Source organism: Antechinus flavipes, chromosome 2, assembly GCF_016432865.1.
Source record: "Antechinus flavipes isolate AdamAnt ecotype Samford, QLD, Australia chromosome 2, AdamAnt_v2, whole genome shotgun sequence".
Taxonomy (NCBI): domain Eukaryota; kingdom Metazoa; phylum Chordata; class Mammalia; order Dasyuromorphia; family Dasyuridae; genus Antechinus; species Antechinus flavipes.
Window position 1 is genome coordinate 192,253,787 of NC_067399.1, and position 12,544 is coordinate 192,266,330.

Below are 12,544 nucleotides of genomic sequence, written 5' to 3' on the forward strand. Positions count from 1 at the left end.
ATCAATTTTTTTTATTGTACTATTTTCATAGATCCTAAATGGAGCCTTGCCCATTGAATGTACTCATAAAATATTTGTCTGTTTGAAATGTGGTTAGTTGAGTTAGAGAGATAGTTGATTTTGCATAGGAAGAAATAATATTATGCTATCTTGAGTTACAGTATGAAAACCAGAGCATCCAGCACCAGGAAATAATAGTCCTTCTTTCCTTTGTCTTATTCCAAACACATCTAGAGTATTGTATTCAGTCCTGGGCATTAAAACTGGTCAAATAAAGAGAATCCAGAATTCTCTCAATAATGTCTCCTAAAGAACAGGTGAAAAAAATCAGGGTTGCTTGACATAGAGAAGACAGAAGGTACAATGTAGTTATTATCAAAGGCAAGGGAAAGTAGGATTATACTGAAGCCCCAGAGGAAACAAACACACAGAAAGACAAATGGAAATTTTTAAAAATTAGATTAGAATTGAAGGAAAGAAAAGCTTTCATAACAATGAGAATATCTGAGAGTACTGCAGGATGTAGTAGGTTTCCCTTTACTTAAAGTCTTTAAGCAAAGGCTGACTGAGGATTTGTTGAGGATGTTACAGAAAGGATTCTTGTGCAAAAGTAGATCAGACTAGATAGCCTCTGAAGTCCCTTCCAACAGTTTTTAAGGATTTTGTACATACTATAGAGAATACTTTGAATATGCTCTTTGATGCAGGAAATGAAAAAATTCAAGGACAAAATAAAAACTTTAATTTTAGTTAGAATGTAGTATTTACGAATGAGAAATAAACTCATTGACAGAAGAATGGATAAACAAATTATGATATTAGAATGCAATGAAATATTACCATACCATTAAAAATGAAGGATTCCGAGAAGCAAGAGAAGACACATAGGAACTTATGGAAATTAAGGCAGAATTTATATACACATTTATCATAACAGTGCAAATGGAAAAAAAAGAAAGAAAAGAAAAACAAATCTTTGTTATTTTAATGTCCCATCTTTCTCCTAGAGAAAAGATGTGGAAATATACCTTTCCCTCCTTGTTCTGTGAAGAAAAGAAACTACAATTAGACATTATGCCTCATGTAAGACCCAGCTAATGTGTTAGTAAGGTTTATTGAATTGCTTTTTTTATCCTCTTTTTAACATTCTTTCTTATGAGAGATGGCTCAGCTGGATGTGATAGCTACTAAGGTGGCTAAAGGGGCAGCTCTCCTTAGCTTAGTCACAATAGATTATGCCAATAGAATGTTTACATTAACTTCAGCATTAAGAAAATGAGATTTGGAGTGGACTACCAGACTGCTTATGAAAGGGACAAATAGTTTAGGTAAAAACTTTTACATCGATGAGATTGGAATCAGATCCATGAGTGGCCTCTGTACTTCCTGAGAAAGATAGGAAAAACTAGTCTTTTAAAAATAATAATGGTTTGTTGCATAGAAGAGGGGAAGAGAAATATTTGAAAATGAATTTAAATAAAAACAAAATCTATTAGTAAAATAACAACATTTCCAAAAGTTTGTTCAGCTATAGAAGTAAGATTTTCTCATTTTATTCTTAGAAATAGAAATCAACTACAAGGGAATAAAGAGATTTTTCAATAAACAAAAAGAAAGCATGAAATATTTACATGAAATTCTCTCCTAGTTTTATAACACCTGAGGCATCAAATTTTTTTCCACACTGGATTTATATCACTGGCAAAGTTAGTAATAATGGATTACTTCCATTTTTAAAAAAAAATGTTTAGACAAATTGATTTCTCATTTTAATATTGGTTTTGCTAAGACAGCAATACATCAGGATGAATTAAGAATCCTAATAAAGAATCAAATAGTTTCTAGTAGTAAGAGATCCAATGGATTGAACTAGATTCATTATCATAGGCACATATTTTATGGTGGCAATATTACAACTGAATTATAGTTCCATTCTGCAATTACTGCTTGGCCTATTTTCAATTCCAAGAAATAAGATGTCTTTCCCAAGATCAAGCTCATCACCTGTAATCTCATCACCATGATGCTAATTAAGACCTAGACTAATAAGTCTTTTTCAGCATTCTCTCCTTTCTGATTAGCTAGTACCAAATTCTTCCTAATGTCTTCCTTTTATAAAAGATAGGAAATGAAATTTAACCACCTAACATGGTATCCAACATACAGTGTGCTCTTAATATTTATTGGATTGGAGTAGAAGGAATATCTTGCCTCACCTGTTTATTTTCAGCTTTCAACATATCTACAACTTAACTGTTTTTTCCCTAGCAGTTTTTGACTTCACCATTTCTGTCAATGGAATAAATAATACCTATGTTGTTCTGAATTATCTGTCATTGAAACCTGATTCTGTGTCTCTGAATTCCAAATTCATTCCCCATATATGGACACACACACACACACAAAAAAAAAAAAAAAATTTAATTAGATTTGCTCCCCACATAGGCTAGGAATGATTACTACAAGATGGAAGAAGGGTTACCATTTTTGTAATGAGACTAGAAGCCACATAGTACAGTGGTACAGGCAAAGAACTTAGAATTCTTGAACCTGGGTCTGATTTTCCATTTTGCCTGTGTGACTATAGGCAAACAACAATCTCCAAATCTCAAGTTCCTCATCAGAAAAATGAAGGGGATTATATTATATGACATCTAAGGTCACTGGTTCTAAATCTACGTATGATCCTACAGTGAATAAGAGCCTGAAGAAAAGGGGGGTTAGAACATATTTTGTTGTTCAGTCTTTTCAGTTATGTCTAACTCTTTGTGACCCCATTTGAATTTTTCTTGGCAAAGATACTGGAGTGTTCTGCCATTTCCTTCTCCAGCTCATTTTACAGATGAAGAAACTGAGGCAAATAGGCTTAAATAACTTACTTAGGGTCATATAGCTAATAAGTATCTGAGGCCAAATTTGAACATAGGAAGATGAGTCTTCCTGACTCTAAGCCCAACATTCTACCTACTATACCACCTAACTGCCCATTAAAAAAATGTATAAATGATCATAATAATAATTAATTATAATTAATAGAGAGATAATTTCACCAGCTTTCAAAATGAATTACAAAGCCAATTCTCAAAACGCAATTTAGTAGTCCTTTAATTTAACCACTTCAAAATCCTAGTCAATCAACAAGCATTTTGTAAGTGCTTTGTTTCAGATACTATGCTAGACTGTGAAAATTTAGAGGCAAAAATAAAATGAAATAACTCTTGCCCTCAAGTAGCAATTTACCCAAGAGACACAATATGTACAAATAAAGTGTACATAAAATAGAAATGAAAGAGATAAAAGGTAGCAAGAGAAAGACGGCACTAAAGTAGTTGGAAAGATGAAGACAGTGCTCATTTAGAAGATGATACTTGAGCTCAATCTTAAAGGAAATACAGGTGTCTTTGGCATTTCTCCTTTAGTGATATCATTTCCAGTTCTCACAATCTTACCTCCAAATCTCCTCTGTATTTAGATTTGTAACCTGGTACTGTTTCTTTAGGAAGTTAGTTTGATTTGGTCCCTACTCTGAATTTTATCCACACTATAATTAAGAAAACCCAAATCAAGTGCGATCTCTTCTAAGAAGTCTTGAGTCCCCTAGAGTCAGAAATGTCTTTTCTTCTTAGGCTTAATACCTAGAATGTTTTAATACACTCCTCATGTATTTTTGTATGTTATATATACAGTCTGTGTTTGATCCTTCGTATTAGATTGTAATCTAATAAGGCGATAGGAAATAATAGGTTTTAGCAAAACTTTTTATTTCAATGCTTAATGCTTTATAATGCACTTAAATATAAAAGACACTTAATAAGTGTTGATAAGGGCATGAATGTTCAGCAATAAGGATCTTTAGTTGGTTTCAAACTGGGACAATTAGATAGCACAGATAATAGGACATTAGGCTTAGAATTAGAAAGATCTGAGTTCAAATTTAGCCCCAAACATTTACCAGCTGTTAACTCTGAACAAATCACTTAACTTCTGTTTGCCTTAGTTTCTTCAGCTGTAAAGCAAGGATAATAACAGCACCAGGGTTGTTGTGAGAATAAAATTATGTTTGTAAACTGCTTGACAAAGTGCCTCACATAAATGTTGTCACTGTTGTTATTATTTCCATTTTTATTCAAATACACCTATTTATAATATCCTTTAATATCCTTTCTCATATCAAAAATGCCTGATTTTTCAAATGGTCTCATACACACACACACACACACACACACACACACACACACACATTCACTAGACCTAAGCCCTTTGTTTTATTTTTGTAAGGTAATTGGGATTAAGTGACTTTCCTAGGGTCACAATGCTATAAAGTGCTAAGTGTCTGGGGCAGAACTTGAACTCAAATCCTCCCCGACTCCAGGGACAATGTTCTGTCCATTATACCATTTAGCTGCCCCTGTCAGTATGTGATTGGGAAAGAACATTACAAACAAGGAAAGATGCCTGAAGACAAAGAATGACATTGGTTGATCTTTGCTATTTCATTTACACTTTCAAAATTAAAAAACCTCTCTAACTATGTCTTATTAAGCAGACTGCAGTATGCAAGCAATAAACTTCAGTCAAACCATACTATCAGTGCTCAAATAGCTATGTGAAGAAAATAAAAAGACATTCATAAATAGTAATTCTTAGACAGTAATTCTCTAATTGACTTCACATACAGAATTCTTTCAAATGGGAATATTATTCCATGAAATTTTTCTGAAAAATATTTTATATTCATTAATACAGACATTGGAAAATGTTACAGTCATGAACAAATATTTGTCATTGGAGATGATCATAACATACAGTTGTTTCTCATTAATGTAGTTTCCGGCTTCAAAAACTGATTGAACTATTTGGAAAATATTATAGCAGCATTTTTTGTAGTAGCAAAAAAACTAGAAGAGAGGATACCCATCAATTGGAGAATGGCTTAAAGCCACTAATAAATTATTGAGACTAAAAATGAATTCAGAGAAAGTTGGAAAGATATCTTTACAAAATGGAAAATGCATGACCATGAGAACAAGTTACTTGATGACAACAATAACATAAAGAAAAACAACAGAGAAAGACTCCAAAAATGTTTCAAACAATGACTACTTTCGATTTAAAAGGAGTGGTGATGAAATACCACCAGAAAGGTAGTGAACTATGCTAAATGTGGCCAATGTGATTATTTATTTTATTCAGTGATGCTTATGTGTTATAAGACAAAATTCACTACAAAGTAGCAATAGTTTTAAAAAGAAGTTTAAAATATGTTTATAAGATTTAATACAAGAAACTAGATATGTATTAAATAGTTGTATCCAAATAAGTCTGATACAAAAAGCTTATATATTGTCTTCTATGCATTTCAACAAAAAGATGTTGAGCTGTTTTATTAAAATTCCCTTTTGTTCAATGACAAAATCTTCAAATACAACCAACAAGTCTCTTTTAACTGAGTCTTTAAAGAGTCACAATTTAGCAACTTCAGTGAACAAATGGTAAACGCAAATCAAAAGACTTTTCCAAAATGAAATCAATCTATAATAATATATTCAGTAAAAAAAAATCCCACATGATGACTCTATTCAATAATAATTGATTCACATTTTCAGATGAAAAGTTTAAAATTACAAAGTGTCTTTCATCCCCATTCAATGTACATATACTGTCTGTAATGGAATCAACATGAAACTTCTCACTCTTGACCTCTTTATGCTCCTTCACTAGGTGGCATCCCATAGAATCTATGTGGAACTGAGTTTAAGTTCTCTTGACCATTTTCCATGAGCCTGGTGTTCTTGGATTCAACCCTAAATGAACTAGAATTTTCAAATAACATTTTAGAATGATATAGTGATCCCTTAGGACCTGTGATAGCAGCAGAGGAAGGGAGATATATCAAAAGAGGATTAGCCACTGAGCAACCCACTTGGCTCAGATGAGGGAAAATCCAAAGAAAAGGCAAAAAGAAACTCCACAGTTGGCAGGCAAGGAGAGAGCAAAACTGAATGTTGATTCACTGTTTAAAATCTACTGAGTGGACGACTATCCTCTGACTCATATTCTTGTGACGCATTCCCCTTGTCTCAGCTATCAGCCCAGGGACCAAGGGATTTCTTCACTGACCCAAAGCAGTGAAGAGAATATCCTTCATCACTGATCCAGAGGACATATATCTTAATAAAAGAAGCCAAAAGAACTTAGCCCATATTCATATGGGCTCCATGAGAACTGATGTAGCAAGAGCACATCAAAGAAAAGTTTTGTTATTATCCCCCCATTATATATGAATACAACTACTATAATAAGATTTGTTTATCTATCTCCTCCTTCCCCACCCTATCCTCACACACCCCCACCCCAACCCAGATTCCCAAGAATTACAGGAAACTACAAAGGAATTAGAAAAGGAAATTACAAATGTGTAGACACCACAGAAAAGCAACAAATGACATTGGTCAAATTTTGCCACTTCACAAACAAGTACATAATTAAAAGCCTACTTAATTCACATCCCAATGAGCATATATGTGTAAGCATGCAAAGAATAAGCATGAATCAAAGCCACACACTTTCCCCATTGAAAAGCAACCAAGTAGAATATATGACTAAAGGTAGAGCATGGGAAAGAAGGATGGCACTTACAGTTGCTCTAGAGAGGCAAGTCCCTTAAATGCTTGCCTGTCAATTGACTGGATTTCATTCTTGTATAAATAGCTGAAACAAGAAACATTGGGGAATATTAGTACACACACAAGACCTGACAAGGTAGAAAAAGAAGAATTAAGTTGACACATAAAGACAGTTTTAAAATGAACCATTGAATGAGGGAAACAAATGTGATGTTTGCACAGTCACTCCCTCCCCACTTTCCAGAAGAAAAACATCATGAGATGAAGACTAAACATGCCCAAAGGGGAGGGAAAGGGAAGGGAAAAAAACTAAACACAGCTTCCTGGAAATCAAACATTTCCCATGGGCTACCAGAATGGTCAATTCTATTGCCCTGAAGTGGTTTTTAATACACGAGTCTAAAGCTCACAGTTAACTGAAAATTCCCAACATATATAAAAAAAAAAAATAGCCATAAAATACAAATATGCCATACAGTTCTATTCCTGACACTTTGATAGCTTGTAAGTATTCAGGAATATATATCGGTAAATCAATTATGTCAAAGTTCAAAATAGTGCCTAAAAATGCCAGCACTAGACTTCCAACAAAATCAAAGGGGCATAACAAAAAAACAGCAAGTAACTAGTGAAACTATCTTACTCTAGGAGCTAATGAAATCTTAAAAATCTAGATATTGTCAAGCCTACATGATCGTTTCTAATTAAATGGCATTAACTTCAGAAGTAGACCTGTTTTTGCAAGAATATCTTAAATAAGGTATTCCTAACCCTATCTATTATTATAAATATCTAAATGATTCAACAGAAATGTATTAAGTGTCTAATGTCTGCAAATTTCTGTTAGGCCTTTTGGAGAAATTCTGTCTACTGTGTCTACTTTGTCTTCACTGTCATACATACACACATAATTACCTATGTATGTATACACACATGAACAGGTGTGTGTGTGTGTGTGTGTGTGTGTGTGTGTGTGTGTGTGTGTACCCATGCTCAGTACAGGAGAACCATTGGGGAAATGAACAAGTTACTCATGTAGGAATTTTGACCTGGAATATTTGGGTTTTTTTTTTAACCTTGGTCTTACAGAAATGACTCCTAGTCAACTATAGATCTCTAATTTCTATCGGGACAGTTCCACAAGTCCTAGGAACTCATTTGAGTTTCCTCTTAGAGATGAAGCAAGTTTTCTTTTTCTCTTTTCAATTTTGCTAGTTGTTTTATTTCATTTTAACTGCTGTGTTTTTCCCCAGTTTTTTTTAGATGAAAAAGGTTCTCAGGAATACTAGAAAGGTTGTTTAGTTTCCCCATTGAAAAGCAATGGTTGGTTTTTGAGGGGGCATGGTATAACGAGTGGAGTGAAAAACCTAGAGTCATAAAGACCTAAATTCAAATCCTACATTAGACACTACTTTGTGACTGAACAAATCTGGGCCTCAAATTCCTCACATGATAAAAGAGGGAGTAGACTCAATTACGACTAAGTTTTTCTTTTAATTCTAAATCTGCAATAGTTTTATAAACTGTCTCCAATTATTAAAGATGGTGTACAAATTTTTTTTCAAAATAAAATAAATTTTAATTCATTGTAATTTGGAGAGATAAATCTTCAAAATAAAGTTAAGCTAAACTTCCTAAGGAAAAAACAATAACTAAACAGTCTCTGAGAGGGGACTACAAATTTCTAATTAAGTAAAAATCAAACCTACATTTAAGATCCAAACATTTGTTTTTCTTTAAAACACCTTTATAGAAGGGAATGAAAAGTATAAAGAATTAAAACAATGATAGAGAAGGGGTATAAATGAAAAATCCTTTGGCATACCAGGATCTCCCTGGTTCAATGTCTCATTTATAATTAAGACCCTGAAGCACTAAACTCCCATGTACCATTAAAAACAACAAATGAACACATTATTTTGAAACAAAAGATATAGAGTTTCATACTGAGGTTTTTAACAAGTAACTATCTGCTATTTCACTTTGGATCTTTGCTAAATCTGTTTATTTACCAGAATCAATCTTTGCTATACTTAGTCTTCAAATAGAAATATCTTTCTGAGTATTAGGCACAGTGAATAATTTTAATTTCATCAAAAAAAATTCATGACATGTAAAAGTTTTTTTATATTTGTATTTTAAAATTTTCAGTTCTAAATTCTCTTCCACCTCCATTTGTTCCCTTCCCCTCTCCCACCATTGATAAGGCAAGCAATAACTGATTTAAGTTTTACACATGCAATCATGTAAAACATATTTCCATATTATTCCTGTTGTAGAAGAAAACACAGGCCAAAAGAAAAAATAATAAAGAAAAATAAAGTCTTTAAAAAGTAAACTTTGATCTGCATTCAGGCTCTATCATTCTTTCTCTGGAGGTAGAGAGCATTTTTCATGATGAGTTTTTCAAGATTATCTTAGATAAATGTATTGTTGAGACTAGCTAAATGATTCTTTGTTGATTATTTTTTAATACTGCTGTTACTGTGTAGAACGCTCTCATAATTCTGCTCATCTCAGTTTGAATTAGGTCATGCACATCTTTCCAGGTTTTCCTGAAAACATACTGTTCATTATTTCTTATAGCACAATAGCATTTCATTACAATCATATTACCACAACCTTTTCAGCCATTACCCAGTTGATGGACAGGTCCTCAATTTTCAATTCTTTGTCATTATAAAAAGAGCTGCTATAAATATCTCTGTATTCATAGGTCCTTTTCTTTTTTTAAAATAAAATCTCTTTCAACTACAGGTCTAGTAGCAGGAACTGCTCGATAAGAGGATCAGCCCTTTGGGCATAGTTCCAAATTGCTCTCCAGAATAGCTCAATCAGTTCACAACTCCACCAACAATGCATTGGTGTCCCAATTTTGTCATATTCCCACCAAAATTAGTCATTTTCCTTTTCTGTTGAACAATCTGATAGGTGTGAGATGGTGAATTGTTTTAATTTAAATCTCTCTAATTAATAGTGAGTTAGAGCATTTTTTCATATGACTATGTATAACATGTCTTCATCTAAAAACTGTCTTTTCATTTACTAACTGGGGAATGAATTTTATTCTTATAAATTTAATTCCATTTTCTATAAATTTGAGGTGTTTATCAGAGAAACAATGTGAATTCTTCCTTTCCCCCCCGCCCAGGTGTCTGCTTTCCTTCTAATTTTGTCTGGATTAGTTTTGTTTGAGAAAAAAAAAATCTCTATCCTCTCTTTGGTCATAAATTCCTCCCTTATCCATAGAACTGACAGGTAAACTATTCCATGCTCCTGTGATTTATATTATCAACCTTTATGTCTATATCATGTAACCACTCTGCTATCCTCTTCCATTTTATGGGTGAATTCATCTTATTCACATTATTTCCCCACACCCTATTTTTTCCCATTTTTCTTCTCTCTTCTTTCATCATATCCCTCTTCAAAAGTATTTTTCTTCTGACCACCACCTCTCCCAATCTATCTTCCCTACAAGGTATAATTAGATCTATTTCTATTTAAGTTTGACACCATTAATGTAGTGAACTAATAAGAAATTCTCTTCTCCTTTCTCCTTTTCTTCCTTTATCTCCCCTCTTCTACTTGTTCCCATTAGAAACTATGCTGAAATTCATAGTAATTTAATGACAATTAATAATAATAGTGGTAATCAAAGTTCACAAAATCCTTTTTATACATATTACTTCATTTAACCATAGATTAAAGAGTTTCCAGGATTATTAAGGTGACTTGCTTTGGGTCACAGAACCACTATGTTGTCTCAGAGACAGAAATTTAATCTAGACTCCCTGACCCAAAAGCCATCTTTCTATATAGGTTATGTTCTTCTGTCTCTTGGACTATAATGATGATGATGGTAGTCCTATGAACATGCCAGCAGCTATAATGATATCTATAGGATTAAGAAGGGCAGCTAAATGGCAAAGTTGATAGAGTACCAACCCTGGAGTCAGGAGGATCTGAGTTCAAATTTGACCTTACACATTTAACACTTTCTAGTTATGTGACCCTGGATAAGCCATTTAATCCAATGCCTGACCAAAAAAAAAAAAAAAATCATCTATAAGGATTAAAATCATTCTATGATGAACTAAAGGAAGGAGCACTCCCTTCTTTACCTGAGGACAACATTCCAATATAAGCACTATTTTTTAGACAAGTCTAAAGGGGTTTGTAAATTTCAAAGGGAAATGAATATTTATGCTATAATCATATAATGCTTTATTTAGAAAAAAAATTAAAGGATGATACATTATTCTGCTCTAGCCTTTTTAGTCAAAGCTAGACAAATAAAAATCTTCAGTAAAAGTCTTCCTTAACTTGAGAAAATGTTCCACTAACACTGATCTGGCTGACTGCTACAGAGGGAAAAACATACTTGTATCCTGAACTTCAAGTTTAATAACTAAAACCATTTTTGCTTTGTATGAAGTAAATTTATTACTCAAGCAAATATTCATTTTTGTATCTTTCATTAACTTGTATTGTTCACAGCATGGCATGGTCTTCTTTAATGTTTCTAATCTGTGGTATTTAGGATATTTCAGTGTATTGAGTGGATAGTTGAGTGAACAACACTTTTCTTCTTGTTTACCAAATAAAACAATCTGAAGAAAATGTTAAAGTTACTGAAATGCTCCTCAAGTCTTTTTCTTTAATTTTTCATTAAAGAAAAAAAATCACACAATTCAGAGTTAGAAGAGATTCCAGGGACCAATTTTTTCAGTGTATTGAACAAGAATCCTCCCTACAAAATGTCCAAATAGTCTTCCATCTCTTTACTCACAGACTTCTATTAAGGGAGATGTATATTACCATTTTACTCTCAAAGAATTCTGCTTTAAAAAAAATTCCAACTATCACACCGAAATCTGCCTCTTTTACCCTTGATTCCTGTAGCAGTTTGCTTTCTCATATTAGAGAACAAATGTAAATGCTGTTTACATGAGAGTTTGAAATATTTGAAGAGAACTCTCATATTCCCCCTCTTAAGTTTATTCCTTTCTAGGCTAAACTTTCCTACTTCCTTCTGTCAATCTTTATATGACATGAGTTCAAGATCCTTCACCATCCTGATGACCCTCTTCTAAAGGTTTGGTTTAAAATTAAACTACATGAACAAACAAAAATAACTGAAATGTTAAAAAGTCAAACTTCATGTAAGAAAAGGGGGTAGAGAATCCCTTCTAGAAACTATAAAATATCTAGTTGAACAAAATTAAAGTCACATTTAAGATTCAAATATGCTTTTTTTTCTTTACTATTTCTTCTCTTAAATATAAATATCACACTGAATCCTCAAACTAGCATAAGAAATTTTTATCTTAATCTTGTAAGCTACATTTGCAAGTAACTGCCCAGACAGATAAATTGTATAGGTAATCCTTGAGGTTGCAATAGATGAGTGTTGAGTAAAAGAGGCATCATGGCACCATAGATTGTGACCCTGAATACAAGTACTGCCTCTGACAATGAATCTAGGTAAATCATTTAACCTTTCATTGCCCCCACAGAGTAAGTCTATAAGTCACAGAATAGGTGTGACCTAAACTGATAAAAGTTTCCTCACAAGGAATTCTACACACCAGTAAAATTACAGTTTTGATCTTCAAAAAGAAAACAAAAATTAAATTACAAGTACAAGTCAAAATAATTTAGATCAAATCTGACCTTGCAGAAATAATATCATGATAGAATTAAAATCCCAACTAATGGTCTGACTATAGTGATGACATATACAGTCATCAATCAGTTATCAATTTTTTTAAATTGTACAATAATTTCAGTTGTTTCTTATTCTTCATGTCCCTATCTGGGATTTTCTTGGCAAAGATATTTGAATGGTTTGCCATTTCTTTCTCTAATGGATCTTAATATCAATATGTAGTTTTCTACATCAACATGTGGTCCAC

The 12,544-nt window shown here is 32.9% G+C and overlaps 1 protein-coding gene across 1 annotated transcript in view; it reads right to left on the reverse strand.

Moving 5' to 3' along the window:
* PXDN (peroxidasin) overlaps positions 1 to 12,544 on the reverse strand; it is a 143,360-nt gene that overhangs the window by 55,516 nt on the left and 75,300 nt on the right. The window contains 1 exon segment of the mRNA XM_051976044.1: positions 6,640 to 6,711. Coding sequence (XP_051832004.1) covers positions 6,640 to 6,711 — 72 coding nt within the window.